The sequence below is a fragment of the Rhineura floridana genome, chromosome 2, assembly GCF_030035675.1.
Source record: "Rhineura floridana isolate rRhiFlo1 chromosome 2, rRhiFlo1.hap2, whole genome shotgun sequence".
NCBI lineage: Eukaryota > Metazoa > Chordata > Lepidosauria > Squamata > Rhineuridae > Rhineura > Rhineura floridana.
Window position 1 is genome coordinate 96,567,537 of NC_084481.1, and position 15,167 is coordinate 96,582,703.

The 15,167-nt window shown below is 42.0% G+C and overlaps 1 protein-coding gene across 3 annotated transcripts; it reads right to left on the reverse strand.

Moving 5' to 3' along the window:
- Positions 1 to 5,008: 5,008 nt before the first annotated feature.
- On the reverse strand, positions 5,009 to 14,416 carry LOC133376792 (olfactory receptor-like protein COR4). 3 transcript variants are annotated; one of them, XM_061609578.1, is made up of 2 exons: positions 14,398 to 14,416; positions 5,009 to 5,922 (listed from the first exon to the last, which is right to left on the reverse strand). In XM_061609578.1, exon 2 carries the CDS (start codon positions 5,852 to 5,854, stop codon positions 5,009 to 5,011), a length of 846 nt encoding a protein of 281 aa, XP_061465562.1. In that variant the 5' UTR covers positions 5,855 to 5,922; positions 14,398 to 14,416. The 3 variants fall into 3 exon arrangements, with proteins under 3 accessions (XP_061465562.1, XP_061465563.1, XP_061465561.1); XM_061609579.1 differs by lacking the exon at positions 14,398 to 14,416 and adding an exon at positions 12,236 to 12,271 and having other exon boundaries at positions 5,009 to 5,878; XM_061609577.1 differs by lacking the exon at positions 14,398 to 14,416 and having other exon boundaries at positions 5,009 to 5,953.
- Positions 14,417 to 15,167: the final 751 nt, after the last annotated feature.

Consider the following 15,167-nt stretch of genomic DNA (forward strand, 5'->3'; position numbering starts at 1 on the left):
TTGGGTGTGCAACAGAGGATCTATCCAGATTAGTATAGTTTTCAGTATCATCAGCCTGGAGCAGCTGTCTGACTGAGACTGGATGGCACTGCTTTGTGGTGATTCCAGTCTTATTTGGATGGCCCCCTCCAGAGAGTGGCACTTGAAGAATGGTGCTTGACCCCATGCAGCCTTCAACAGGGTTCATCCTAGCCCCCATGCTGTTTAACGTCTATATGAAACTGCTGAGTGGGGTTATCTGGAGTGGACTGTCATCAATATGCTGATGACACGCACCTTTGTTTCTCCTTAACATCTGTAGGTGCGGCAGTGAATGCGCAAGATCAGCATCTGGCTTTGGATATGGACTGGATGAGAGGCAATGAACTGAAGCTCTGTCCAGATAAGACTGAGGCCCTGTTAGTGGGTGGCTCCCTGGACTGGATAGGTGGGGTTTGATGGGATGGAAGGAGTTAAACTCCCCCTAAAGAAGCAGCGGTGCAAGCTTGGGGGTATTGGATCCACTTCTGTCGCTGGAAGCACAAGTGACCTCAGTGGTGCAGAGTGCCTTCTGTCAGCTTTGGCAGGTGACCCAGCTGCAACCTGGTGTGGACAGGAATAATCTGGCTTCAGTTGCCAATGCTCTGATAACCTCTAGGTTAGATAAGTGTGGGCATTACAGACGGGGCTGGCTTTGAAGACAGTTTGGACAATACACTAGTGTAGAGTTCAGTGGCCAGATTATTGATTGGAACCAAGAGATCTGAACATATTACCCTGATTCTGGCCCGACTCCACTGGCTACCAATGAGATTGCAGGCTCAGTTCAAAGTGCTGGTTTTGATCTTTAAAGCTTTATATAGCTCAGGACCACAATATATCACGGATCACCTTTCCCCCTATGAATAAGCCTGGATAGTGTGGTCTTCATCTGAGGTTCTTCTCCATGTGCTCCAGCACACCTTTTCAGTGGTGGCCCCCCATCTGTGGAAAGCTCTCCCTGGAGAGATATGGCTGATGCCATCCTTGTCAGTCTTTAGGTGCCAGGCTAAGACCTTTTCATTTATCCTGGTTAATTAAGTTGCCTCCTATGGTGGTGCTCATCTTTTAGTGGGGTGGATAGGACTTGTGGGTAGGATTAATAAGTGTGTTGCTGGATGAGCATTTTATGTATTTTGTTTTAATCATTGTTTTAAATTGTTTTGGATTTAAATTACTTTTATGTGGTGATTTTATCTTATCCCTTTGAGACTTTTTATTGCATAAAGTGACTGATAAATGTAATAAATAATAACAGGACATAGGAAGCTTCTTTATACTGAGTCAGACCATTAATCCATCTAGGTCAGTATTGTCTATGCTGTCCAGGATTTCAGGTAGCAGTCATTCCCAGCCCTACCTGGAGATTGAACTTGGGACCTTCTGCATGCAAAGCAGATGCTCTATGACTGAGCTAGAGACCCTTCCCCCAATGATGACTATGAGGATTAGCTCCAGAGGATTTCCCAACCCTCCAGAGCTTCTTTTGAGGGTTCTTGTGTATGGTTACATAAGTTGGGCTACACAGAATATTTAGGAAGGTATAAGAGAGAAGTCTTGGAGAAAGGTCACTACTATCAAGCAACCTACCAGAAGGGAAGGCATTCAGTAGCTGCAGAATTCATTCCTAAAATGAAGGCCTAATTTTCTAAAGTACTTATATCTAGCATAGAGCGATCTGAAGCTTGACACATGAAGTTTTTCAAAACATGTCTAATGCACAAACAATGCAATTAAAGTTTCTCCCAATTGAATGTTGTAAGACAAGGGTAAAAGGTAAAGGTAAAGGTAAAGGTGTCCCTGCACTTGTAGTGCAAGTCATTTCCGACTCTTAGGGTGACGTCTTGCGATGTTTACTAGGCAGACCATATATATGGGGGGGGGATTGCCAGTTCCATCCCCGGCCTTACTGAACTCAAAAGTACTTTTGAATATTTGAATTGTCCCTGTAGTGAAATGCTTCTTTTACCTCCTAAGCGATTATTGTACTTTTCTCCTGCTTTGCATTTCTTACCACATTCTCTGTTTATGCTCAGAGGCTATCCTAAACTGGCCACAGATAGCCTTGTAGCCAGAGTGGGGCAAACTGTCCTCCTGAGCTGTGCTTTGCCACCCCCCAGGATTTTTTGGGAAATTATCTTTTTAATTTTATTTATTTATATTTATTTATAAATATATTTGTACACTGCTATTTCATTTAAGAACATCAAAGTAGTTTTCAAGAAGTAAAAAAAGAGAGAAAAATATAATAAAAACCACTACAAATACAGTAAAAACAAAGCTCAACTATTGCAAAAAGACATCTTAATTGCCTGCATAAGCCTGGTGGAACAGAAAGATTTTCAGCAGGGATTTAAAATGGAAGGCACCTGCTGAATCTCTGTTGGCAGATATTTCAGAGAACTGGGCTGATGACACTGATGGCTTGATTTCATGTCAGTAATACAGGAGCCTCACGAACTTGGGGGACAACCAAAGCTGCACGTGCAGATGATCACAGTGATCAAGCTGGGATATAAGGGCTCAGGCGGTCCCTAAGATACCCTGGACCGAAGTTGTTCAGGGCTTTGTAAATTAATGACAGCCTCCATTTAAAGAATGACAGCTTGTTTTAAGAACAGGAGCAATTTAAGACTTGGGCCCTGTGAGTATACAACAAAAACCTCATCTGGTAGAGCCCCGCAAAGTCTGCTCACTCAAGACCTTCCCTGACTGAGGGTGGAATTTTTCATGTTTACCATTGCTCTATAATTACTGAAGTGATCCTGAAAACAAAAAAAGCCTGTGTAGTAACATGACCCTTGAAGAGTTAACTATGCCCTAGTGTTAGATTCTACCCTCTGGATTTTCATTTGCTCCGTTTTTTATTTTCAGTTGTGTTCTTTACTTAGCCAGCAATAAAGAAGCCTGTGTTTGCCTGCCTGCAGTAAGAAGTAGGAGTTTGCTTATTCTGCAGTTATTATGATGGATACCGCAGGATTTGGTGCTTATTGCTAAGGGGTGAAATAAAGAGACAAGTTAAAGTGATCTACGTTAAGTAAAATCATTACTCTTTTAAAGCACTCACTATACTCACAGTCATACTGGGTAGTTTTTCTTCTTTTTCTTGATTACTTGATGGCAAAGAATGAGAACTGCCCTAGAGGAATAGAAAGACTGATGCGCATGCTACAGTTAGCTGGCTGGCTGGCCTCCTAGGCTGTAACTCAGGCCTAATTTCTAATTTTCCCAATATGTGTAGCTCACCATGAGGCCTTTCTAGGGTTTCTGAAGAAAGCAAGTTGTGTTGCATGCTTATCAAGCATTTTTATACATTTACAAAAGGAAGTTAGTTTTGCAGTAAATATTTTACAGAATTCAGTACTAAATCTTATTGACTTCAACAAGAAAGTTATACATATTGTTCTCAGCACCACTCTCCCTAAATGCTCAGCTATGGCTGCATTATAATGTGGTCTTATTCTGTTCCTAAATCTGTTGTTTTGTATTGGTGTTGTGATACAATATTAAAATTGATTTTTTGAGAAAAAAAGCTCCACATTGGTTTTTAACTTCTTAATTGTATCATCAACTATTTTGTTTTGTTTAATACCTTTTGGTATCTGCTTGTTCATGGTATCCTTAACCTCCTTTTTCTTATGAAACAAAAAATATGCTGTTGATACTAAAGTTTCTGTGTTGTTCATACTAAAGTTTCTGTAAACTTGACTGTTACATAGTCCATGATGTAAGTTAACACACTCTGCATGGAGGAAGAGTGGAGAGAAAGGTCACTGCCTGGCCCGGCCCTCATGTCCTCTCCACCAGTGAGTGGGGGGAATTGGCTGGCACTATGCACTTTCCCTCCCAAATGCCTGTATTTTATTCCTCTATCAGTGTTTTCACAAAAAATGAAATTTAAACAATCAAAACGGTGATTGACCACTGAGCTGAACCATGGATCAATCATCCCAGTAAGACGACATCATCGTCATCATCATTTTGATTTATTAGTCACCTCATACAAAATTAGCTCCGTATTATTAGACTTACATAAAGAATCAAAATATAGAGTTAAAAACATAGCAATCATCAACACACTAACAAAACAACCAGCTCAAGAATAACAGCAACAGTGAAACATTAGCCATATCTAGGCCATGAAAAACCTGTCACAATAGAAGAAATGCCTGTACTGGGAATCGAGGAAGGACTTAAACTGGTGCCCAAAAGGTGTTCAAATCTGTACCAGACAGGCCTCACTGAGGAGAGAATTCTATAGCCAGGGGTCTACAGCAGAAAAGGCCCTCTTCTCTTTACACTGATATATAGTCTATATGTGTGTTGTGTTGGGGGGGAGCAGGATTGTGCCGGCTGCCCTGCCATTCTCTAGGTGTTATCATGAATCATGCACAAAGAGTACGTATCTACAAAAGGTAAGAATGTATTTATTTCATTTCATTTATGAGTCACTTCCTATGAAACATCTCAAGAATAAAATCATTAACAATAAAAACATATCTAAAACAATTTCATATATAACAATTTCAGATCCAATACAGATAGAGGATAAAAATCTCCACTTAAAAAGCTTGTTGACAATATAGGCACTGTCAACACAATTATGAATCTTTATTAGAGTATGCATTGGTGCATACAGAGGTACACTCTGTTCATATGTCATGCTGAACCTGTGTAGAATACTGGATGGGGGAAGTGCTTGTGGATGTGATCTTGTGAAGTCTGTATGTGATCTGGTTGATATTGATGTAGCATACATGCAGCCCTACTGTGTGTGGACCAATGTGGATTTATCCTTGAAGTTCATAGGTAAACATTGTACAAAGCTGCTTGTAGTCCACTCAGCTGTAAAGGGGTATCGTGTCAGGGAAGGTCAAATGTGATGCTGATTGCATCCATTCTTCAGGTAAGCACAAACCATAAAATTCCTTGTGCTTCAGTGGGTAACTTATATATCACAGGATGGATTTGTTTGTGTTTGGTTCTTTTTTCAGCAATGTAATAATAACATTCTCTGCACCACTCTCCTCATGGCATCCTTAACCTCCCTGTTTCTCAGGCTGTAGATCAGGGGATTCAACATAGGGATCACCACAGTATAGAACACTGATGCTACTTTGTCTGTATGCAATGAATAGCTAGATCTAGGTCGGAAATACATGAAGAGAATGGTGCCATGAAAGATTGTGACTGCCATGAGGTGGGATGTGCAAGTGGAGAAGGCTTTTCTCCTTCCCTCGGCAGACTGTATCCTTAACACCGTAATCACAATGAAAACATAAGAGACAAGGATCGTGACAATGCTGGTTAGTTCAACTAAGGTGCCAAATGTGAAGATAAATAGTTCATTGATGTAAGTGTTTGTGGAGGATAGGTCCAGCAGGGGAGTGATATCACAGAAGAAATGGTTGATGACATTGGAGTCACAGAAAGACAACCTGAGCAAGCCACTGGTGTGGACTAAAGAGGTCAAGAAAGCCCATGTGTATGTTCCTGTCAATAGCTGTACACACCTCTTTGGGGACATGATGACGACATAGAGCAATGGGTAGCAGATGGCAACGTAACGGTCATATGCCATCACGGCAAGCAGAAGACACTCTGAGGTCACAAAAAAGATGAAAGCAAAGTATTGAGTAACACAACCTATGTACGTAATGGTGCCTTTTCTTACTAACAGGTCCACCAACATCTTTGGAGTGATAACTGTTGAATAACAGCTGTCAACAATGGACAAGCTCTTTAAGAAGGAGAACATGGGAGTTTGGAGCTGGGCATCAGCATGGATCAAAGCTACCATCCCAAGATTCCCTATCAGTGTGACCAGATAAGTCATTAAGAATAGCACAAACAGGGTGATCTGCACATCCTTGGAAGCTTTCAGTCCTGAGAAAACAAAGTCAGCTGTAGTTGTAGTACAATTCGGATCCACCATTTATTCCGTTCTAAGAGTTACTGCGCTAGAATAAAAAGAAATAAATATTGAACCCAGATAACACAGAGAGCAATTCTTGCAGGCTTCCATGGGCATCTGTTTGGTCACTGTGAGAACAAGCTGCTGGACTAGATGAGCCTTTGGCCTGATCCAGCAGGGGTCTTCTTACATTCTTATGTTTTTATGAGATTGGATGCATTGTTAAATGCCTGTGTTCTGATATCCTTACATGTATTATTACACAATCGAATCACTCAATCCCTCCCTCCCTCCCTCCCTCCCTCCCTCACTCACTCACTCGCTCACTCGCTCACTCGCTCACTCGCTCACTCGCTCAATCAATCAATCAATCACTTTTTAATGGTCAGTGCTGTCTGCTCCTGAGATCAGCAAATCAGGTTGCTAGGCTGATTCTGAGTGTCATATGTCCTCTGCTCTTAACCTCTGTGATGGTTTATCAGGACCAAGAGAGAGACTTTTCCTCATACAAGGGCTCTGGCAGAACTATGAGCATAATTGCACAGTCTTTCCCCATACACTTAGTTGCAGTTGAGGGGTGAAATAAAACACAGAGACATCAGCTTGGGTTGAACAAGGGCCACTTTATTTAAATTACAGTAAACAAAAACCCCAATTTAAAGTGACCTGCAGAGGGAAACCTAGGTGCGGGAACTGTCTATAAGCAAGTAGCTTGCCACACAGCTCTCGGGCGACCAGCCCCTGCTGGGGCAAGGGCAAGCCCATCTGCTTACCCTTTACCCCGGCCACACCTTGCAGGTGAGTAGGGGGGCCTTCCCACGTCATCCCCACCCGGGACCATATAACCCCTGGGTAGATGAAGATAAGTTGGCCCCAGAAGCAGCCCATATCCTGCTCTAGAGCCGTAAAGCCCTGAGAGACAGGCCTCCGGAACTGCCAATCACCTCCAAAGGTGCCTAAGGGGGCCACCTAGCTGTCCTTACCTATTTCCCTTCCCGCACCTTCCCGCATCCGTGTTAACTACATTGCCCTGTGGGGCATGACCTATTGGATAATTCGATTAGCCAAATAAGCCGAATCTGCCTATTAAACACAACACCCCCTAACTCGATTCCCTCCCAGTCCCATAGCGTGGAGTAGGCAAAAAACCTGCCCGCCAACAAGGGTGAGCAGGATAAAAATTCCTACTCGGCCCCGAAGCGACCCCATAGGCACACCATGAAAGAGGGAGGGCGGGGTGGGCGTCGCGCAGCAAAAGAGGAAGGTAGGAGGGGCGGCTGGACTTAAATAGTCCTGCAGGCTCTGCCCCTCACGCTGCGCATCGCGCTTACATCACAAGCGCGATGCGTGACGCTGCCTCCTTTAAAGATGGAGGCAGCGTCTTCACCCCCACCTGCAACCTTGCCTCGCTCGTCAGCTGCACAGCGAGCGGGGCGCCATATCTCTGGATTGAAGACCCTGGCTCATTTTGCTGTTTTAGCCCTGCTATCTCCCCACTTGGTGGCATTCTAGAATGATTTAACATTCACCTTCAGAAAAAAATTATCTTTCTCTCTGTCTCTCTCTAATGTTCATTTTCTAGTGTCATATATGCATGTAGAAAAAAAGTACAAAAATATAAATGTATGATTGTCGTAGGATTGGGGAAACACACACACACACAGGAATTCTTTTCTGGCCATACTTACCAGATGGAATGAAAAGACTGCCTTTCTTGATCTGTGCAATCATGTCCTTGGATGGGAGATCTAGGTTTTTATATCCATCATGTTGTCACTGTGAAAGAGAATGCAGTGCAGAGCTGGGCTCATTATGCTTCCTCTCATCTCTTGGGAGTAGCATTAATCACATAAAGATGAGCATTCTTGGAAAACAACAGAGAATCATATGGCACCTTAAAGACTAATAAATTTGAAAGTGCCGTGAGATTTCTACCCACCCACCCTCTGCAACAGATGAACATGACCACTCCTCTAGAACTGATACTTTTTGTGAAGTTATATGAACATTTCTGATTTTATTATTTTTTAATTAGTTACAATTGATGAACTAAAAATCTCAAACTTGCTCCAAGAATTCTCTCTGGTAATGGTAGGAGGAACACACCATAACAAAAATGGGATCAGTCTCTCCTTTAGCAGATTCAGTGTGATTCAAGCTAAGAGATGTGCTAGAATTCTGCCAAATTTGGATTTGGTACCAAATTTTCCATTAATTCACGTATTCTCTATTGCTGTGGATTGGATTATTATGTAGTGCTTTTCTGCGGCTATTTTTGAAAATGCATTTTTTAAAAAAATATTCCTCTAAAATATCAATATTAAGAACAATACTTTTATCCATATTTGCTCTCATTTATCAATATTACCTTTCAAAATATTATTTCCTGTTAAAATATCGATACCAATATTTTTGGAGGAAAAAATGGTTTGGTAAAAGTAGTAGCTAGCAGACAAAGAATGAGCTGAAATCAATACTAGCCTGTTAGATCAACAGAATGCTTTCAAACCGGTACCGGCCAATGGATCCCATCCCGCTGTATTCTTGATGCTTGGAACACAGGACTTCTTGCTGCAGTCATGATATTGGCAAGACTAGCCCCCTTGCCAATGAATGAATAGAGTCAAGCGTTCTTGCTTTCGCTCTTCCTCCGTGTCTACATAGAGTATATCAAACGTTAGTTCACCTAAGCTCATAGGTTATCAACAGCAGTCATCTAGTTTAGGCAGAGAATAGAAGAATCCCCACTTATGAATTCTTGAGTCTTGGGAGGTACCAGAAATTTTCTACTTGGAGTCAGACTTCACACAGCAAAACAGTCTTTATAATATAAGTTATTTATTCATATCTTCCACACTACAACTAATAAAATGAATGAATGAATGGATGAATCTTTATTTTTACCCCGCCCTTTTTCCAAAACTGGAACTCAGGGCGGCTTACAAATAAAAACTACACATAGGTAAAAAAACATACAAAAATATACAATTAAAATAGAATTAAACTATTCGCGACATTAAAACCATGAAACATACACTTAAGATACTAAGACAATTTAAAACATTAAGAATAGGACCATAGAACAATACAACAGACCTTATGAGGCCCTATCTTAAACATCTTCTAGTCCAAAAGCCTGTCGGAATAAAAAAGTATTTGCCTGCCGACGGAAGGATAGCAAGGAAGGGGCCATTTGTGCTTCCCTAGGAAGAGAGTTCCAGAACCTGGGGGCAGCCACCGAGAAGGCCCTATCTTGCGTCTCCACCAATCGTGCTTGTGAAGGTGTTGGGACTGAGAGAAGGGCCTCTCCTGAGGATCCCAACGCCCGGGCAGGCAAATGCATTCTAGGTGACCTTAACCATCACTGCAGAAACAGAAAAATAGAAATATATCAGCATGAAAGAACTTGTTGGATATCCATTTAACATCAAAGTATAAGACTCTGAAGGCACATCTTAGTTAAAACAAGTTACATTAGATGAAGGATTGAATCAAATTCTAAGTCATATATCACAGAGCCCAAATTACAAAGTAGATGAAAATACATGTCATGATACATCACCCATTAGATGCCATGGATGAAATAGATGGATGGTTCTCTCCTGCATTCTTTGACACACACACCCCACTCCAGCAGAGCTGAGGCGTCTTGAGTGCTATACAACCTGGCTTTTTATACACTTTTTTATCTAAGGGAAGGTGTGTTCCCATGGTCTTATCAGGTGCTGCCTGTTCACAGCTCTTTACTATGCCTCTTTCTACAGCCTCATCAAGCTCTCCATCAAGTCATCAGTTATGGGCTTCTGGTAGGATTTCTATTTTCATCTCCCTGAAAGTCTGCTCTGTCCTGTCTGCCAGTATCAGCCACACAATATACTGAGCTGAAGGGGCAAATAAACTCCGGAAGACATCTAGATGAACAACTGAGGAGGCTTAGTGTGGCATGCCCCATTCCCCTTGTCCCATTTCTTGTCTCATGCCCCTGATTTATGGGGTGCTTATTGCTTTTGCAAACTGCTTGCATAATACTGGAATCTAAGAAAGCTCTCTGACCCTGTATAGGACAGAAAGCTGAGAAGAAGCTTTTTTGCACTCTCCAATGTTGCAAACAGAAGCCAGGACAACACAGTTTAATTAGTCAAAACAACCAGGAGGGGTTCCTCAGAGAAAATGCTTTCACACACTCTGAGAGGGGCAGGAGAAGGCTCCACAGCTGCCTTCTCAGCTCTGGCTAGAACAGCTTCAAGGTCACTGTAAAATAAACAAAAGTCAAAAGTGTGGGATCTAAAGACACTTGCCCCGGGAAAGATAAAAATCTCACAGGTATAGGTGCCACCTATGCCCCCTCCCAGAGGGTGTTTTGGGTATAAATAAAGGGCTCTGAATCTGGCAGATAAGCCTCAACACCAGCCAGAAGCCTTGACATCAGCCTGAAGGGACGTGTGATGTGGTATAAACCCAAACAGGGCCATAAAGGGAATCTCTCCACCTGTTGCTGGGGGCTTCCAACGGGGGAAAATAGAGAATGTGAGACAAAAACTGTGCTCATTAGCTATAAAGTGTAAGTGCCTGCTTGCTTTTGCTGCAATAAAACACTAAATCTTCTTTCCCTACCAGTGTATTTCACGGTCATTCAGATCTTAAACTTACTTGCCTCAGGGAAGGGAAAAACCTTTGGCAAAACATGAGCTTCATTTTACTTCAAGTTGATAGTAAACATAGCACATTGGCTGTCTGCCCAGGCACCTTATCTTGTACCATTCCAATTGTTTTCTTAGGAAAATTACAGCTTTAGTTGGGAGACGGAGGAATAAGGGGGCAGTTTTAAACTACTCCTTATTACGGGACCCTTCCATAGTAATCAAACAAGCTGACAAGGGTGGTGCAATAGTGATCCAAGATATCCAACAGTATAAGGAAGAGATTCTCTTCCAATTGTCAGACAGCATATAAAATATGCTTTGACAATCCCACTTCCAGTATTGCTCATGAAATCAGTATTGTTCTGGAGGAAGATGTTAACCTGGGATACATCACCAATGTTGAGCATAAATTCCTGTTTAATAAGAATCCTAGGGTTCCAGTTTTTTAAACCCTACCTAAGATTCATAAAGGTGTTATGCCTCCCCCCGGTTGTCCCATTGTTTCAGGCTGCAATTCCATTCTAGAACCTTTGTCACAATTTGTTGATTATTTCTTGAAACCTTTTATATCCACCATTCCATCCTACATAAGGGACTCCACAGATTTCATGAACAAGATACAGTCCATCTCCATGGAACCCTTGGATATCCTGGTAACTATGGATGTGAGATCACTCTACACCAACATTCCCCAAGAACAAGTCCTAGATATTATTCGGCGTACTTTGGACAAGCTTACTGTTAGACATCCTCCTACACATTTTCTCTGCGCATTGGCAGAAATAACTATGTGCAGAAATTATTTCAAGTTTGGCAACTTATACTATTGGCAGATTAAAGGGGTGGCCATGGGATGTCCCATGGCCCCCGAAGTAGCCAATATTTTTATGGAATCCTTTGAAAAAGAAATCATTGTGTCCTCTGGTTCTTTTTCTGAACAACTGGTGGGGTGGTGGAGATTTATAGACAATGTCTTTTTGATTTGGAGGGGTTCAGTCGACGATCTAAACACATTCTTTGAATGGGTTAATAACAGGAGTGCCAATATCCAATTTGATTGCCACCACAGTTTGAGGAAGGTCAATTTTTTGGACTTATTAATTAAAAAAGAAAATCAGCTATGCACTACAATATATAGGAAGCCCACTGATAGGAACACCTATCTAAGATTTGACAGCACCCACCCCAAGCCCCTGAGGCAGAATTTACCATATGGACAATTCTTAAGGATTAAATGGAACTGTTCTTCCAAAAAAGATTTTGTGCAACAATCTCATATTTTGAAGAAACAATTAATTAAGAGGGGGTATCCAAACAATATTGTTGAGAACAGCTTTAAGAAAGTTTCCCACAGAGAACGCACTGATCTTTTGCAGCAAACGGTACAGAAAGCCCCTGATCGTTTAAACTGCAATTTGATATTTGACCATGTCACCAACATATTGCAAAAAAGTATAAAAGGACACTGGCACATCATACATCATATTCCTGGTTGTCATGAACAACCCCTGATTTCCTTCAAGAGAACCAGGAATTTAAGAGACATTCTGATTAAAAGTGAATTTAGGGATAAAATTCATCCCATTACAAATATCCTGCCAGGCACTAGTGCACCTAGGGGCCATCACCCCTGTGGACATTGTGCCCACTGCAGATTTACATGTAAAATGATGGAGTTTGTAAACCCTATTAATCAAAAAAGTACACTTTGAACCATTTTTCAACATGCAATACTGTCAGTTATTTAAGCAATTCAGTGTTGTTGTTTGAAATTATATATTGGACAGACCTCTAGAATTGTTAAAAAACGCATAGGGGAACACCTCAGCAATATTAGAAACAAGTCGTCTGGCGCCACCTTAGTGGATCATTGCAATAGTTGTCAGCACTCTATTGCCAAACTTAAATTTTGGGTTTTAGAAAAAGTATGTGGGGAGAGCAATGACATTTTACTTAGGAGAGAGATGACATGGATACTGAATTTGAAGACGATGACCCCTAATGGTCTAAATGAGGAGCTCGTGTTTCTTCCTCTATTATGAAATCCAGAAAATATCCATGGTCCCTCACTTGTTTTCCACTCCCAGATGGTTGTCATTCAGTAATAAGTAAAATACTTAAGCGATCCCACCGGTATCTTATTTCTGGTTGCTTGTATATATACACATGCCTAATGTTCTGTTCTCTGAGGCGTTTACACTGTTGTAAGCTGTCTGCTCCTTTGAACTTCTTGTTAGCCTGCATTGTAATACATAGACTGATTTATAGATGTTAGATATATGATTTTACATGTTTATGTAAGTAAATTTGTTCTTGCTGTTTGATTTATAGCCCCTGATGAAAGCCTGAAAATCAACAGGCTGAAACACATTGTGTTTATACATACAATAAATTCCTACTTTTCTAGCATCTTGGTTTTTGCCCCCCCTTTGTTGTTGTTATGTGCATTCAAGTCGATTATGACTTATGGTGACCCTATGAATCAGTGACCTCCAAGAGCATCTGTCATGAACCACCCATCCTGCAGTAATAAAGTTTCGCAGATCAATGTGATCAAATAGGCACTCTGTCAACCACAATGCACATGTCAAGCCATGCCATGGTTATACATGCATTTCTCATATGACATTTACATTTGTAAGGGGATTTACAATCCCATCTCCTTGGAGAAATCCCATGGGATTCGGTAGGCCTCAGTTCAGCTTTAGCTCTTGCTCTCCAGCTTATAAATCCTCATATTAAAGGAGGAATGAGTGTGCTTGCCTAAAAATGAAACTAAGTTGTAACACAGCAGCTGAAGGCTAAGAAAAGGGAACTTGTGCAACCATAAACATCAGATTATGGTTGTGTTAGGTGCTTGCCTTGCTGGCACGTGGATAGGCAGGGATAAAATATGATTAAGGACCACCCTGAAGGTGTATGATATTGCTAAATATGGTAATAATGTATGCTTTTGGGCTGTAACCTATGTATGATGCAGAGCTTGGAAAAGTTACTTTTTTGAACTACAAGTCCCATCAGCCCAATCCAGTGGCCATGCTGGCTGGGGCTGATGGGAGTTGTAGTTAAAAAAACAGTAACTTTTCCAAGCTCTGGTATGACGTGTAAACTCTTTATAAACCTCTGCTTGGCATATTTTGGGCAGAGTTGGTACTTGGTGACCTCTCTCCCAATGCATTGGTCTTTGCTACCTCTCCATAAACTCTGTCCTTTGCAGCACAATAAATTGACTGGAAAATTTTCCTTCTACAATTGGTGCATTGGCCAGGAATGGACAGCACGGAAACTCTTGGCTCCCTGTAGCCGCTGAGCCTCTCTCCAGGTCCCTGGGTGCCTACCTAGGAGTTTGGAGAGGTCTCAGTTGAAAACTCTCAACAGGGTCATTTGGGAGAAGGCTTGGGGCTCTGGGTGCATCTCCCGTCAGCTCCTTTCCGAATAGCCTGGTTGCTGTACTCAGCTCCAGGGGACAGAGCCCTTCTGTCTTTGGTGTCTAGTCTTTTGTGTGTTCCTGGCTAGCCTCTTTCAAGAGAACCATCAATAAAGTCTTTGCGTTCAAGAGCTTGAGTTTCAGTGGATGCACCCAGGGTGAGTATGGCCTGTTACCTTGGGCTACTAATCTATTGGGTAATGGGATGCCAATTACTTTAGGTCTTTGGAGCTAGAGTGAGTGGGTTGCTTGTGTTTGTGAGTAAGGGGGTCCCTGGCATGTGAACTTACTTTCAAGAACCAGTGGGGGTTAAGTTTGTATGCTGGCATCTACTGCCCTTTGCTCTGAATGAAGGAGTTCGTAGGCACCTCAGCTGCCAAGTGACCCTGCATGACTGAGAATTGTCTGTGTCTTCCTTTTCCCTTTTCCCTTCACATTCGGCTTGTGCAGAGGGGGGCATTTCCGTGGTGGGGGCCCTGGGCCCTGTCTCACAACACCTCAACTGAGAGGCATGGAGGGCATAGTAGCCCTGAAGCCAACAGAGGTTTGACTTCCGGTTTCCTGCTGGGTGGCAAACTCACCAGCTTGAGACTCTGGACATGTAAATACTCCTTAAAATACCCTTTAATAAGAGAACTTGAGAAGCTTGGAAATAGCATACCACATAATCTTACAAGCAGAAGGATTCGTTACATCTTCTTCAGCTTTGAAGTGATTTATTGAGGTTTAATATGAGGTGCCGACCCCTGAGACTCAAGGAGCTCCAGCAAAGGATGAGAAACTGGAGATCCCACTGATAGACAGCCTCCTTGGGAATGAGAACAAGAGGAGAAATACTGATATTGCTGTAAAAGCAGCAGCCTCTGCAGAATATGATAAGAGCACAAGATTACTAATAAACAAGGAGAAGGAGAGAGTTAAGTGTGGAGGAAGGAGCACCCTGGAACGCCGAGACTGATAACATAAGGCGTACCGAGGCCGTTGAAGCCCGAGTGTATGAAACAAAGAACTGCCTTGTTCGTAAAATCTTTTAGCTGGGGCCGTGTCTGGAATTAGTCCGTGTCCATGTTCAGTGTCTATCGGGCAAAGATTTTAAACACACTAAACTTGTACTGGAGTGCTGCCACTTTAACTGTGTTATCAGTATTGAGCAGCACAGAACTAC